Source organism: Coturnix japonica, chromosome 19 (assembly GCF_054131305.1).
Source record: "Coturnix japonica strain WE chromosome 19, WE-NBRP24, whole genome shotgun sequence".
NCBI lineage: Eukaryota > Metazoa > Chordata > Aves > Galliformes > Phasianidae > Coturnix > Coturnix japonica.
The window spans coordinates 10,079,718-10,091,847 of record NC_140681.1 but is presented as its reverse complement, the minus strand read 5'-3'; the positions used below and the strand labels follow the sequence as shown (position 1 = coordinate 10,091,847).

Below are 12,130 nucleotides of genomic sequence, written 5' to 3'. Positions count from 1 at the left end.
GTTCCAACCTCCCAGCTGTAGGCTAGTTGCTACCCAGCAGATAAGGCTGCTCAGGGCCCCATTCCTGTTGGATGGCTGCACAGTGAGATTTGGGCAACACTCACCCAAGCAGCCACGATACCCCTGGGCAGGACAGTGGTGATGCATTAAATCAGCTCTCTGATCCCTTTGGCAATTTCACAAGTGAAATGCATCTCATTTCTGCTATCCTGGCTGCGTCATGTCCCCTTGCCTGGACACCCTCTGATTTTGCTACCAACTCTGGTTATGACTAATTTCAGCTCTCTCATCCATACCATGGCATGGGGACCGTGCTGCAGCCGAGTGCTGGCTGCATTTCAGTCTTCCTCATGGCACGCTGTGATGTTTAATTAATAGCAAGTGCTTTGAAGTCCGTGATGTTACTTATTCATGCCCGCATTCCCTGCAGACCCTCCTGTTTGATGTCCACGTTGTGCAGGGGTTATTTAGATGCAGCCTCTGTGTCAAATCTGAGCACAGAGTAGAGGATGCTCTTTAGTGCATTATAAGAGGGGGTCACCCTTCCTGGGCACAGGATCTGCTCCACCAAATATTCATAGAATGCTGAAGTTTGGTGGCTGTTTGCACAGGTTTTGGGTCCCTTGTTTTGGTGTGAATCCTGAAAAATCTGTTCTGATCTTAGCAAGAGGCTCTTGGACCCCATGGCTGTCTTTGATGGGGCAATTCCAACTGTGTAGTCCCTACCAGTAGAGAGTCCTCCCCGTGCCCTGGGATGTGGAAATTAGCATCAAGTTGCTAACACTAGGTGTTCAAATAGTTCCTTCCACCTTTAAAATGAATAACTTTGGCTTTAACGCTGCAAGCAGTGCAAGAAAGGGCTGTTTCAGCTATTTACACAGAGCTACAACCACACGGGATAATTGCTTCTGGCGATAATTTCCATGCTATCTTTTCACAATTACCTTCTCTTTCCATTCCAGATGAGTTTAGAAAATGATGATAAGAGAGCACGCACACGATCGAAGTCCGTCAGAGGTGAGCAGCTGGCTGTCCCTGAGCTCCTTGCATTTTGCTTGTCCTAAAAGGGCTTTGCTTTGCCAGGTCCACGCTGGGTGGGGGCTCTTTAAATCTCTGCCTCTGATGAGCTTTGTCTATGAGCCTTGAAAAACTCTCAGCCACAAACTTGTATGGCTCCTTGTAATATTTAACCCTCCTTCCTTTTTTCCATCATCCCGTGTACCTAAGGGGAAACAAAAAAAAAATACAAAAACAAAACAAAAAAAAAAAGCAGAAAAAAAGGCAAAAAGCAAAAGCCCCTTTGCATGCGTTGCTTTATGGGATGGCAATCGCTGTAGCTTCAGATCAGCTCCCAGGGCTTTCATCATGCGCACTCCGCCAGCAGCTTTGAAGTTGCACATCTGAGTGTGCCTGGCAGAAGTAGTGCATGCGGCAGAAGCAAACAGGGCTGTCGGCAGGGACGTGAGGACAGAGAACTTGTTAATGCAAAGCTTGATTGCTTGTTATTTTCCAGCGTTAAAATACGTGCAGCTCTCTCATCCTGTGCTTTCTTTCACGAAGGAGGTGAGGTGTTGCGATGCAGTGCGTGGTGCATCACTAGGGTGGCCCAGTGGCCTCGCATGGTGGCTGCACAGCACCCTTGTAGCTTGTATTCATTTTTATGGATGTGGATTTGATTAATTGCAAAGGTGGAATTAGGAGGGGAGGGATGAATGGGGCTGGCTTACATGGAGGTGGAGGTTGCAGATTCACCCTGTATCTGTGCCGGACCACCTCACTTTACCCTGGCCCATATTTCTCCCTGTACCATTCAGCATCTTCTAAAAACCAAAGCAAAATCCACTTGTGCTGAATCAGGCTGGATTATGTGGGTCTCATTGTTTTGTTGCACCTCTGTAGAAGTGCTTGCTCAGTTTTGCTAATGAGAGTGGCCTGATTCTATTTATTTTCTCGCAACCTGCTATCACCACACTCTAATCTGGGTTTCTAGATGTGAAAAGGTAATTTACTGAATGCACTGTGGGACTTGCCCGTGCCTCCAGTTTGTTGAAGCTTGTGAGTCATCCCACTGGGAGCTGGATCCCAGGAAACCCAATTAGCTCAAACAAATTGAGCAAGCGTGTGATAGTTTTTTAGCCTGGGCAAATTTAGCTCATGTTGTGGGCTTTTTTTTTCCCCTCCTGATTGTTTGGATTCTTGGCTGGATGGGAGGTTTACAGCAATGATGTGATGTTGCATGTTGTTGCTATAAGCAGTGGGATGTCCTCTTATTGACAATGAAGGATAATCACCAATACCCCTACAAGACACTGTCTGCCCTAAAAGCCCTGCCTGTGTGATAAGGGAGGAGAAAAATGTGCCTGGTGATGTGACGGAGGTAGAAGTGGTCACTGCAGCAAATCAGCAGTGAACTGTGCAAAAACTAATTAAGGAGCATATTCTATAGGCAAACAAGCTGTGAGAAAGCTCTTTCCTTACTGATAGGTGTTTGAGTCTTTGCATGTAAATCAGTATAGCACTACTATAAGTTGTTTAAGTTGTCATTTAATGAGAGAAGTAACCTCTGATACTGCAAACGTGCTCACATGCTTAAGAGCAGGCATGAACACTGGCCATGAAGGAAATGATGGCAGAGATTTGTTGTTTCTATTCCAAATGGGAGGCCTACAGAGGCAAAAATCTAGGAGAGCATCCCCTGCAAGGGGAGATGCCCTGTGGGGGCCCAGACACGTTGTGGGTTTGTGACCATGTCTTTGTTTTCCTTGCTGCCTCCTGCCCTATACCCAGTGCCCACGGAGCTCATCAGCCAGGAGGTGAGGTAAGGACCCTGCTCCTCCTCCTTGGTGCTGGTGGGAGGGATGGAGAACCCTGTGCTGGGCTTTCACTGCTTCTGATCAGGCTTGGACCTGGTGTGGGGAGCAAACCCATGGGGCTGATGGGTGGAGGTCTTGCTGGATGGCTCACATGGGTGGACGCTTCACTGTGGCCCAAATCTTTGGGGCACCCCTTGGTCAACACATGCTGGAGGAACCACAGGGGCTAAAGGGATGAAATCACAAGCTCTGGATGGGTTACATTAGACCAGAGAACCTCCATCCACTCCAGCAAGGCCTGATGCCCACATTTAGTGTTACAAGAACATTAGGGTAAAATCTCTTCGTGTATTTTGCCACTGAAACAACTCAGTGCAACATCACTTCTCAGGCCAGATGCTTCTCCTTTGGTCCTGTGTTCCTTTGTTGGCCACCAAGGTCTTATTGTCACTCATTTAGCACCATTGGCATGCATTGAGCACCAGCCAAAAGAGCTGGAGCCTTTGTGGCCCTACAGAGCTTCTCATTATAAATAACAGCCTCCCCAGCCCCTCTGCTGCCTTTAAACCTTGCGTAAGGGCTATGTGAGAGGTAGGAGTCTTTAACCTGGGCAGGCACTAATAGCAAGGGCTGCCTTCCCTAGAAGCTCCGTTAGAAAGCTGTGCATGTCAAAGAGTAATTGGACCTTAACCAACCCAATTTCAGAGCATTTCTGCTCCTCCACTCCCCGATGACTCTGGAGAGCTGCGATGTGAGCGGCGGGTGCACCACTTCTCCAACTTTTATTGCTGAACACTTGAGTGGAGGTGGTAATTGGAGCAGGTGACATATATAAGGGGCAGGACAGAGTGCTCCACAAAGCCATCTCTGCAGCTGTCACCTAATTGCCTGATTAACTGGACGATTAATCGACTAATTGGAAGCAGGGCATGGTCTGCATAACAATAAGCGGCCCCTTTGTCAAACACATGAAGGCTTCGGGAGGGGGAGAGCAGGTCGGGCAGTGGCTGAGGCAGGGAAAGAGATCGGCCTCAATAGACCCCAAAAACCTCTTTCTGGTTTTGGGATTCCTGCCAAGATTCACGATACCCCTCAGGGGACAGAGGTGAGGGGATGGGGAAGCTCTGGCCCAGAGCATCACCTCTGTGCTGTGGCTTTTTAAGGGATTAAATGAACACACTGGAAACATCCCAAATTGCCACCTGCTACGGAAAACCCCGATCTGAGCCGCCCGACTTGTTCTTTTTTATTATTTACTACAGGCTTCATTTCACCACATTAAAAATGAGGTGGGGGAAATCAGCTTTAATTGATTCAGGAAAGCTTCTAAGAGCCTGTAACATCTTCATCAGAGCTGCCCTTGTTTCCTGCTGAATGAAGCCTTTCTTGGGCACATTGCTTGTGCCATAAACACCGCTCTGTCCTCTGCCTGTGTTCACTTCAACATGTGTATGGGGCACAGAGCAGCCTCAGTTGGTCCTGAGGGACATTAAAGTGGAATAGACTTGGAGATCATCAGCAGAAGGGGAAGCTGCCAGTCGTGCATGTCCTGGTTTTAGGGTAAATTATCTTCAAATGCAACTACTTGGGCTGGGCATGGTGTTGTGTAGGGCCAGCCCATTAACAACCCAACCTGCCAGTGCATGGAGCGCTACCGCTCCATCAGTGAGCTCCCATCCACCTGATGCCAAGCTTTTTGCAAGGGCTGGGCTTTGCTGAGAGCAGAGATTCTGCAACCCAAAGCCTGACCTCATGCTATTTAGTGTCATCCAATGTCTTTTACTTCTAGCCTAACAGGCTGGCCGGATCCCTCTGAGCTGGCAGTGCCTTCTCTCCTTGTGCTGTCACAAGAGATTTCATTAGTGCTTCCAGCTTCCTGAGCCAAGGGTGATACAGTGCTAAATGAGGTTATTAATCCTACACGTCTCCAGAATCCCTCAGACATCAGGCAAGTCACTTGGGCATCCTATAATCAATGCCGTAATCTGGTTTTCCCAGAAAATATTTGCTCTAATGCTTCTTATCTGAGGCCCTTCTTGTTTCTGGAGCTGGGATTAATTACCTCTGCAGGGCAAGAGTGTGGCCCCATGCTGAGGGATGCTAGCCCAGAGCACCAGGGAAGTGTTTTAACAAGTCCTATTCTGCTGAGCAGTAGGAACAAGTGCAGTGATCTGGGGAGATCTGGGCACCTCCATCCCATCCATTCCTGCAGAAGTGAGGCTGTGGGTGCTCTGGGGCAATGCCTCCTGGTGGCAACGTGGCTAAAAGATGAGCATCCTCAACCTATTCCAGCCTGGACTTCTCGACAGGACCCCGATGTCTTTATGCCAGGACCCCCATTCTCCACCAAGCAAGAACCCCACGTTTGGTGTAGAAGGCCGTGGAGTGCAGGTGGGGAAGCAGAAAGCAGTAGTTGTCTGCTTTTTAAAGGCTTGCTCTTACACATGCAAATCCTTAATTAAACATACTCATAAAACTATAATGAACCATTCATCTAATTAAATGGGGTGAGTCATTTCATTAATTTTTAGCAAACTGCAAAGCTGCTCTCCTGCCCTCCTCACTTGGATTTCTAAGGGACAAGCTGCAGCATTTGAGGGAAATTATCTCCCCTTTTGTGGCTATTTTGTTTCTCGTGCACAGAACCTGTTTGACAGACCATAGTTTATACACTTCTGATTGAAAGTGAATTCTCCCAGCCCTATTGCTGTTCTTGATGGTTTCTTGCTTCCTTCCCAAGCTGTCCAACCCCAGGCTGTAATGGCTCAGGACACATCCGTGGAAAGTATGCAAGACACAGAAGGTAAGGCTGGGTCGGAGGAATTGGGGATGGAAAAATGCCTATATATTTTTTAATATTCCTGTATTTACCCTCTTTGCCTTTGCCTGTCTGATTGAGATGCCCTAAACATGCCTTTCTCACCGGGGCAATGCCCCCTCTCTGCTCCTTAATCCCACTGGCAGTCTGCAAAGCTGCCCTCTAGCAAAGAAGAGGAAACTTCAAGATGCGGAGGCCGAACACCTGGTGTCGAAGCGCAAATCCCACCCGCTCAAGCTGGCCTTGGATGAAGGCTACAACGTCGACAGTGATGGCAGCGAGGAGGCTGAGGTGAAGGAAGAGTCTGGCTCTGAGGAGTCAGAAGGGACGCTGGAGGAAGATGAGGTGGAGGCGGTAGAGCAGGAAGAAACCGCCAGCCCCGAGCCAGCAGAAGGTGCTTTGTCATTATTGATTGCAGAGCTGTGTTCTGTAGATGAATAAAGGGCATTGAGTGTTAATAACCAAGAGTTATAGCTCCTCTGAATCATGTACGATGATGGGTCCTGCAGTTATTATGTTTGGTGGAAGCACAGCAGCAGAGCTCTGGTTAAGCTGTGATGGGTTACGCACAGATTGTTTCGGAGTCTTCGAAGTGAGAGCTCTTCCATCAGGAATGCTCCCTGGGGAGTGACTCCTGGAAAGCACAAAGGAGCTCTCTACATGATGAGGATGGCAGCCTGCAGTCCTCCTTTGGTGCCAGTGGGCTTGGCTGGGCTCCCTGGAGCAAGAGCTGTACATCCATCTGCTCTCTAGTGGCAGGAGCAACAAGCAAACAAGCCAGATGCCCTCCAGGGTCCTGGCATGGTGTCACCCCACAGTGCAGATCCCCTGTTTGGGGAGCACTGGGAATGAGGGACAGATAGCTGATGGTGGTTGGGTTCTGGGAAACAGTGCATATCTGAGCACCACTAAAGCTTTCATGAGGAAATCTGCTTTTTATCTGCCATTCCCCAATTCAATAAATTAGACTGCACAAGGTGTATAACAGCAAGGCTGTAGTTTCAGTTAAGCTTAAAAAAGACATGGATGTTTATAAATGTATATCATTATTTTTTTTTCCCTTTGCTTTTCTTCCTTCCCTCCTTCCTTCCCTCCCTCTCTCCATCCCTTCTTTCTTTCCTTTGTCTTCTTCCCTCAACCTTCTCAGAGAGAAGCCCTGCAAAATCAGCCCATTATGGACAAAAACCAGCAACAAGTACGTCTGGGCCCAGCAAGGCCAACTATAGCAACTACCAAGAAATAATCGCCAACTCTCTCCTAAACCTAGGCCAAATAGCAGAGGAAACCCTCGCCATCGAAGGGCAGCTGCCTGAAGCTGAGCTGCAGGTATCCAAGCCACCATCCAATGTTGTGCACCTGGTCCATGAGGATGCGGGAGAGGAGATTGTGGAGGAGGAGGAGTGCGACAAGGAGATTATCATCCAGACTGAGGATGCAGAGGAAGTCATCGAGGTCACTAGTGAACGCAGCAGTGAGTTATGTCCGGAGCACCAGGATGACACGAACTGCGAAGAGTCCTGCAAGCTGCAGAAGGGCATGGAAGCTGAAGCAGAGGAAGAGGATGAGGAAGATGAAGATGAGGATGATGATGAAGATGAGGAAGAGGAAGAAGAAGAAGAAGAGGAGGAGGAAGAAGAAGAGGAGGAGGAGGAGGAAGAAATGGCTCCTGAAGTGATCTGTGAAGAAGCTCCTCACACTTCTCAGGACACGCAAAAAAGTCACTGTGAAGGGCAGTTCAGCCCTAAGCCCGAGTACTCAGTCATCGTGGAGGTCCGGTCGGACGATGACAAAGATGATGATGCCCACTCCCAGAAGTCTGCGGTGACCGATGAGTCAGAAATGTACGACATGATGACGAGGGGGAACCTGGGGCTGCTGGAACAAGCCATCGCTCTGAAGGCTGAGCAGGTGAAAATTGTGAGGGAGCCCAGCCGGCTGCCAGGAGAGCATGTAAAGCATTTCCAGGTCGATGAGAAGCAGAGCAAACCACTGGACGGCATCCGAAAGAGCTACTATGGCAAAGGTGGGGCATGGGGATGAATCTACATGACTGTTCTTCCCAGGGACAGACCTACTCACCTTCAGGATAAGTAGGCTGATGGGAGAGTTCACAACACATGCGTGGAATTTAGCCACAATTTCTCTATGCCCAGAGAAATGAGGACATAGATAGAGGGCAAACAGTGAACACTTGCATTGCAAACCTTTCCACCTTTTCTCTTCCAAAACTGCTAACTTGTTTACCTCCATGCTTTCTCTACAACCCTTAGATCCCTCAAGACCTGAGAAGCGAGAAATCAAATGTCCAACACCTGGTTGTGATGGGACCGGCCACGTCACAGGGCTCTACCCTCACCACCGCAGCCTCTCTGGCTGTCCGCACAAAGACAGGATCCCCCCTGAGAGTAAGTACATGGTTGGGTACCCAGTGGGATAACAGTGCTTTTTTAAACCGTTCTAGGATGCTTCTCCCCACCAAAGTGGTGATAATCTTAACGGGAAATGCTATGGTGATTATAGGAAAGTCAGAACCTTCTTAAAGATTTTAGCACCATCCTGTGGAGAATAAGGTCCCTTCTCTGAAAATCAAAGGTGCTTTAAAATTGACTGCTCGTCTCCAGAGGCGTGCTGAACAATTCCCATCCTTACATTGAATTTCTTGTGTTTTTTCTCTATTTGGGTTATCGCTCTGGGGAGAAGGAGAAAATGCTCTTTCCTGGCATCCAAATGTGGTGTTGCCATATGGCAAAGGAGAGGAGGTGCTCAACATGTGGAGGGCAGCTGAGTTTCCTCTTCTCTCATTGCTGTGAAATTCACAAAGAGCTGTGCTGAGATGCTTCTCTTCTGCAGAAAATATTTATCATCAATATAACAGATAATTATATACAGATGCATGAGGAGAGTTTATTTCTACCTCTCTACCAGCGTTCCAAACAGTTTTCCTTATGCATATACATAAAAATAAATGTTTTATGTTTATGATAATGGCATAATAGGCCAAAAAGAAAAAGGAAAGAAAAAAAACCACGTCCTTCTTTATCAGTAATTTCAAAGGTTGCAGACCTGCCATAAACACGGAGCTGCAGGAAACAAGGAGGAAGCGCAGCTATCTTCACACAGGCTTGTATGCAAGAAAAAAATATTAATAAATAAATAACGCAGGGCGCGTGCTTCAGAAAGGCTTGCAAATCAAATTATTTTCTTTACTTTTAAGGTCAGCGCTGCAGGAAGCAATAATCCTGAAGATTAAAATGTTCGAAAATCAAACAGAGGCTAGACCTCGGGATAAAGGCAGAGATACAGCTTCAATCTCTTAAAACTACCTGAAACTGGGAGAACTGTCTCCAAAACAGCAGCGGGCAGTGGGGGCTGGCTGGGGGAGCTGCATTGCAATCAGCAAACAGGGAGGCAGCACCGGCTATGCACGGAGATGCTAATCTAGCACTGACCTGAGCAATGCTGCCTTGTCAATCTACTTTTCTCCACCACGAACAGATTCTAATTGAAGGGTTTCACATTTCCTGACTTCTAGGAAGCTGAGATTTGATGATTTGGGTTGGTTTTTGTGGTTTGTTTCTCTTTTTCTCTGATCTTTATCATGTTTTGCCTCCCTTCTTCCCTTCCCTTGCTTTCTCCAAAGTCTTGGCGATGCATGAGAATGTGTTGAAATGCCCCACGCCAGGCTGCACAGGACAAGGTCACGTCAACAGCAACCGCAACACGCACAGGAGGTACCATCTTCCATTGCTGTATAATGGCTGGGCCAGCAGGGCACAGCCCTGGGGTCACAGGGTTTATTCCTATATTATAGCTCTCACATTTGGAAATGCTGTAAGCAGAGTGAGTGAAGAAGGGATGATTCTAATGATCTAGATGACCGTAGAGGTCTTTTCCAACCTTAATGGTTCTATGATAAGGCAAAGAGTAATACGGGGCAGCAGGATGGAGCAGTGATTTCAGGTTGGATGTTAGGAAAAATTTGTTATTAGAAAAAGTAGCCAGGCATTGGCACAGGCTGCCCAGGGATGTGGTGGAGTCACTGTCCCTGGGGGTGTTCAGAATGAGGGTAGATGTTGCATTGAGTGACATGGTTTCGTGGTATGGTGGTGATGAGTTGATGGCTGGGTTATAGATGATCTTAGTGGCCTTTCCAACCTTAGTGATTCTATGATTTCTGGTTGGGCAGTGGGGCAAAGCAATGCTGTGGGTGCAGGTGGGGGCTGAAGGAAGAGATGTGGAGCAGAGGGTGCCCATGCCCAGTGATGTTTGTGTTTGGTGGTGTGGCAGTTTGAAGGATTTCTGGGGATTTCCACAATATTCAGGCTACTGTTAGTCTGCAGTGCAGGTGATGTGGGAGTTTAGATGCTGCTGCTGTGGGACTCCAGGTCAGATGGGGTCAGGAGGGGACAGGTTGGGTACTTGATGTTTGTCTGCTTTTCTGCTGGCCAAGACTGATGGTAAATTAGGATAATACTAACAAGGGAAACCTTAAAGGCAGATGTTTTTCTCATGGGCTCAGTGTAGCTCTGGAGCAAATGAAGATTTCCATGCACATCCCTCACACTCTACTTCGTTTTTACTCTTTTTTCTTTTAACTCGCAGTTTATCTGGGTGCCCCATTGCTGCTGCTGAAAAATTAGCCAAATCACATGAAAAGCAACAAACCCAGTCTGGTGATCCTTCAAAGCCCAGCTCCAACTCTGACCGGATCCTCAGGTACGTGGGGTGGGAAGTAGCACTGCAGCAGCAGCCGGCTTGCTCCTGCTGTGTCCTGATACTGCTGAGTCCTGTTATTATGATCATAGGTCTTGCTAAGGTGGGGAGATATTTAATTGATGATCCCAGGGAGGGCACTGAGGACAATGAATTGTTTCTGTAGCATCAATTAATGCTGAGGCTACAGGCCAAAGGGTTTTAGCAGTGCAGCAGAAGGCATTTGTGCCGATAGCACCGCAATGCAAACTGCAGGAGAATGATGGCTATTATATTAGCATTATAAGTAGGGTGGGCTCAGGGAGGGGGAGGAGGAGATTTAGATGAGATATAAATCACTCAATTGCTGTTTCGTGCAAGTCCATCCGCTTTCCTTCCTTAGCCTATGCTCAGTGCCAAAGCGCTCACATCTATTTTGTTATTTCACCCATCTTTCTCTTCCTGGGAGAAAGGGCTGTCTTGCAGTAAGGATGTCCCTGATAGATGCCTGCTTTCATAGCCAATGTGATTCACGAGGCTACAGATGGATCGTAATATGGTTAGTTATTTTGCAATGAGAGCAGGAGGAGAGAAACGGCAGCACTCCCACCGAGGCACCGAGGTGTGATTAATTTATTTATTTGCTCCCCAGGATTGCTGAACACCCCGGTGCACAGAGCTTGGTGCTTTGCAAAGGAAGGCCATTTAGGGTGATTACTTATTTATCTGCAGCGGAGCCCACGATGGGCACAGCGTGCTCTGAGCGTGTCACGAGGACGCTCCATGCTCCAAGGAGCTCCCACTCTGGGGACTCACTGGTGGAAAGAGGTCATGGGAAGGAGAATAACAATGGGCCATTTATATACGATTTATATGCAAGACAAATTGATTCATGATAGGCAACCCAGCAGAAACAGGGCTTGAAGAGGGATTCTGCAGGCAGGGAGAGGTTTGCTCAGTGTGGCCATGCATTGAGCTCATTGCTGCTGTAGATCTGCAGGGGTATCAGAGCCAAACGGAGTCTCCACACCTTCGTGTGCTGTCCTTTGTCACGGCACCCATATGAGAGTGGCACCTGGGTATGCTGCCATTGGAAAAGCACTGCCACACTGCAGCAACCTGCAAGAATATTTTGCATGAGATGGACACCTTAGCTTTTGGTTTAAAAAGGTGGGGGAAAAAATGAAAAAAGAAACCAAGAGACCTAAAGCAGGTGCAGACTTGCTGAGGGAAAGCAAAAGTCATTGTCACCTCTTCTCTAGCAGCCCCTGGGGACAAGGTGCAGCTGCACGTCCCCATCGCATCAGTTCCCTCCCAACAGCCCCTGCTGTGGGCTGCCAAGGAAAAGAGAAATCACTGGTGTTTGCTGTTTTGTCCTCAGGCCTATGTGCTTTGTGAAGCAGCTGGAGATCCCCCAGTACGGAAGCTACCGGCCCAACATGGTCCCAGCCACCCCTCGGGCCAACCTGGCCAAGGAGCTGGAGAAGTACTCCAAGGTCACCTTCGATTATGCAAGTTTTGATGCTCAGGTTTTTGGCAAACGCATGCTTGCCCCAAAGATTCAGACTAGCGAAACCTCACCTAAAGCCTTTAAATGTAAGTTGGGCACAGGGAAGGGCTGGGTTTTGTGTTCTCTGCCTTTCTTGACATGCCACATGCCATGGGGTGATGGGGAACAGGGGCTGAGTCTGAACGGGAGGAGAAATGGGCTCCCATGATTTATCCTTTTGGTGGCAAGAGAGACACACGGAAAGCTTGGTCCTGGGGAGAGCCTGGGGGCTGGTCTTGGTGATGTCTTGAGGTCCCT

The 12,130-nt window shown here is 48.2% G+C and overlaps 1 protein-coding gene across 19 annotated transcripts in view; it reads left to right on the top strand.

Annotated features, from left to right (window-relative positions):
- Positions 1-12,130, top strand: part of MYT1 (myelin transcription factor 1) — a 52,038-nt gene that overhangs the window by 23,236 nt on the left and 16,672 nt on the right. For 12 of the 19 annotated variants that reach the window (XM_085519704.1, XM_015881709.3, XM_032448584.2 and 9 more), the window contains exons 3-11: positions 963-1,017; positions 2,788-2,818; positions 5,554-5,616; positions 5,778-6,025; positions 6,779-7,654; positions 7,902-8,036; positions 9,272-9,362; positions 10,234-10,347; positions 11,705-11,919. In XM_085519704.1, the coding sequence (XP_085375830.1) occupies positions 963-1,017; positions 2,788-2,818; positions 5,554-5,616; positions 5,778-6,025; positions 6,779-7,654; positions 7,902-8,036; positions 9,272-9,362; positions 10,234-10,347; positions 11,705-11,919 (1,828 nt within the window). The remainder of the gene's footprint in view (positions 1-962; positions 1,018-2,787; positions 2,819-5,553; positions 5,617-5,777; positions 6,026-6,778; positions 7,655-7,901; positions 8,037-9,271; positions 9,363-10,233; positions 10,348-11,704; positions 11,920-12,130) is intronic. The other 7 variants (XM_085519703.1, XM_015881708.3, XM_085519713.1 and 4 more) reach the window with 2 other exon arrangements.